The 1,530-nt window shown below is 52.1% G+C and overlaps 1 protein-coding gene across 1 annotated transcript in view; it reads left to right on the top strand.

Moving 5' to 3' along the window:
- Nucleotides 1–1,530, top strand: part of LOC105522419 (chromosome unknown open reading frame, human C7orf50) — a 130,279-nt gene that overhangs the window by 7,980 nt on the left and 120,769 nt on the right. Inside the window, exon 2 of the mRNA XM_011956943.1 lies at nt 742–871. Within this exon, the coding sequence (XP_011812333.1) occupies nt 743–871 (129 nt within the window). The 5' untranslated portion in view covers nt 742. The remainder of the gene's footprint in view (nt 1–741; nt 872–1,530) is intronic.

The following is a 1,530-nucleotide window of genomic DNA, read 5'->3' as shown; positions in this document are numbered from 1 at the left end:
CACTCCAGCCTGGGTGACAGGGTGGGATGAGCCGAGATTGCACTGCCACACTCCAGCCTGGGTGACAGGGTGGGATGAGCCGAGATTGCACTGCCGCACTCTAGCCTGGGTGATAGTGAGATGAGCTGAGATTGTGTCACCGCACTCCAGCCCGGGTGACAGAGTGAGATGAGCCGAGATCCTACTGCTGCACTCCAGCCTGGGTGACAGGGTGAGATGACCCGAGATTGCACTGCCGCACTCCAGCCTGGGTGACAGTGAGATGAGCCGAGATTGTGTCACCACACTCCAGCCTGGGTGACAGAGTGAGATGAGCCGAGATCCCATTGCCGCACTCCAGCCTGGGTGACAGGGTGAGATGAGCCGAGATCGCACTGCCGCACTCCAGCCTGGGTAACAGGGTGGGATGCGCCGAGATTGCACTGCCGTACTCCAGCCTGGGTGACAGTGAGATGAGCTGAGATCGCACCACCGCACCCCAGCCTGGGTGACAGGGTGAGACCCTGACTCAAAAAAAAAAAAAAAAAGACGGAAAGGAAATACACCAAAATGTCAAATTGGTTGCCATAGGTGATGAAATGTGGGGGTTTGAGTTTGTTTTAACTTTTATATGTGTTCCGTATTTTCTGAAATACTTTTTTTAAAAAATGGGAGAGTACCCTATTTCTTTTTATTTAAAAATCTCATATGAGTTAAGCCTTTTATTTCCTTATTTTCAGCAATTTACTTTCTTTGTTGCAGGATGGCAAAACAGAAGAGAAAAGTTCCTGAAGTGACGGAGAAAAAGAACAAAAAGCTGAAGAAGGCCTCAGCAGAGGGGCCACTGCTGGGCCCTGAGGCCGTGCCAAGTGTCGATGGAGCCAGCTCCAAGGTAAGGCCGCCAGTGCTTCGCTGGCCCCGCCCTCTGGGATCCACCGATTTTCTGATCTAGAGGGAGGGGGCGGCTCAGCCTGCTGGTCTGTGTGGAGCAGAGGCTGGAACAGATGCGGAGGCATGGATGGGCTTGGTGCCTTCCAGAAGCGATTGTAGGACAAAAAAGGATTTTAGTAAATTTTGAGTTGGAACACCCCATGATTGCCTTTTTTAGCCATCAGGACACTGCTGTTTTGGGTGCCGTGATGTGTAGGGGGCTTGGTGGCGGCACGCAGGATGGTGAGGGGCCTGCAGCAGGCCTTTGGTTGTGCCCTGGGAAGGTGCGGGCGGCGGCTCCTCACCTGGGCATGTGCAGGGGCGTGGCCTGAAAGCCTGTGGTTAAGAACGCACATCTAGAAATGTTCACGTCGAATAACATGGTTATTGTCCGTATGAAAATCACCTATTGGCCTCACTTTCTAAACTGTGCAGTGGATTATAAATAACGTTGGGATCTGAGTGTCCACCACCATGCACCTGAAAAGATACATGAGCCATCTTCTCCTAAAGTTACGCATTTTTATTCCTCGTTTTTTTTTTTTTGAGATGGAGTCTTGCTCTGTCGCCTGGGCTGGAGTGCAGTGGCCGGATCTCAGCTCACTGCAAGCTCCGCCTCCC

Source organism: Colobus angolensis, unplaced genomic scaffold, assembly GCF_000951035.1.
Source record: "Colobus angolensis palliatus isolate OR3802 unplaced genomic scaffold, Cang.pa_1.0 Scaffold43, whole genome shotgun sequence".
In the NCBI taxonomy this organism is placed as follows: Eukaryota; Metazoa; Chordata; class Mammalia; order Primates; family Cercopithecidae; genus Colobus; species Colobus angolensis.
Note: the sequence above shows the minus strand (reverse complement) of the source record. Positions and strands in the feature narration are given on the sequence as shown.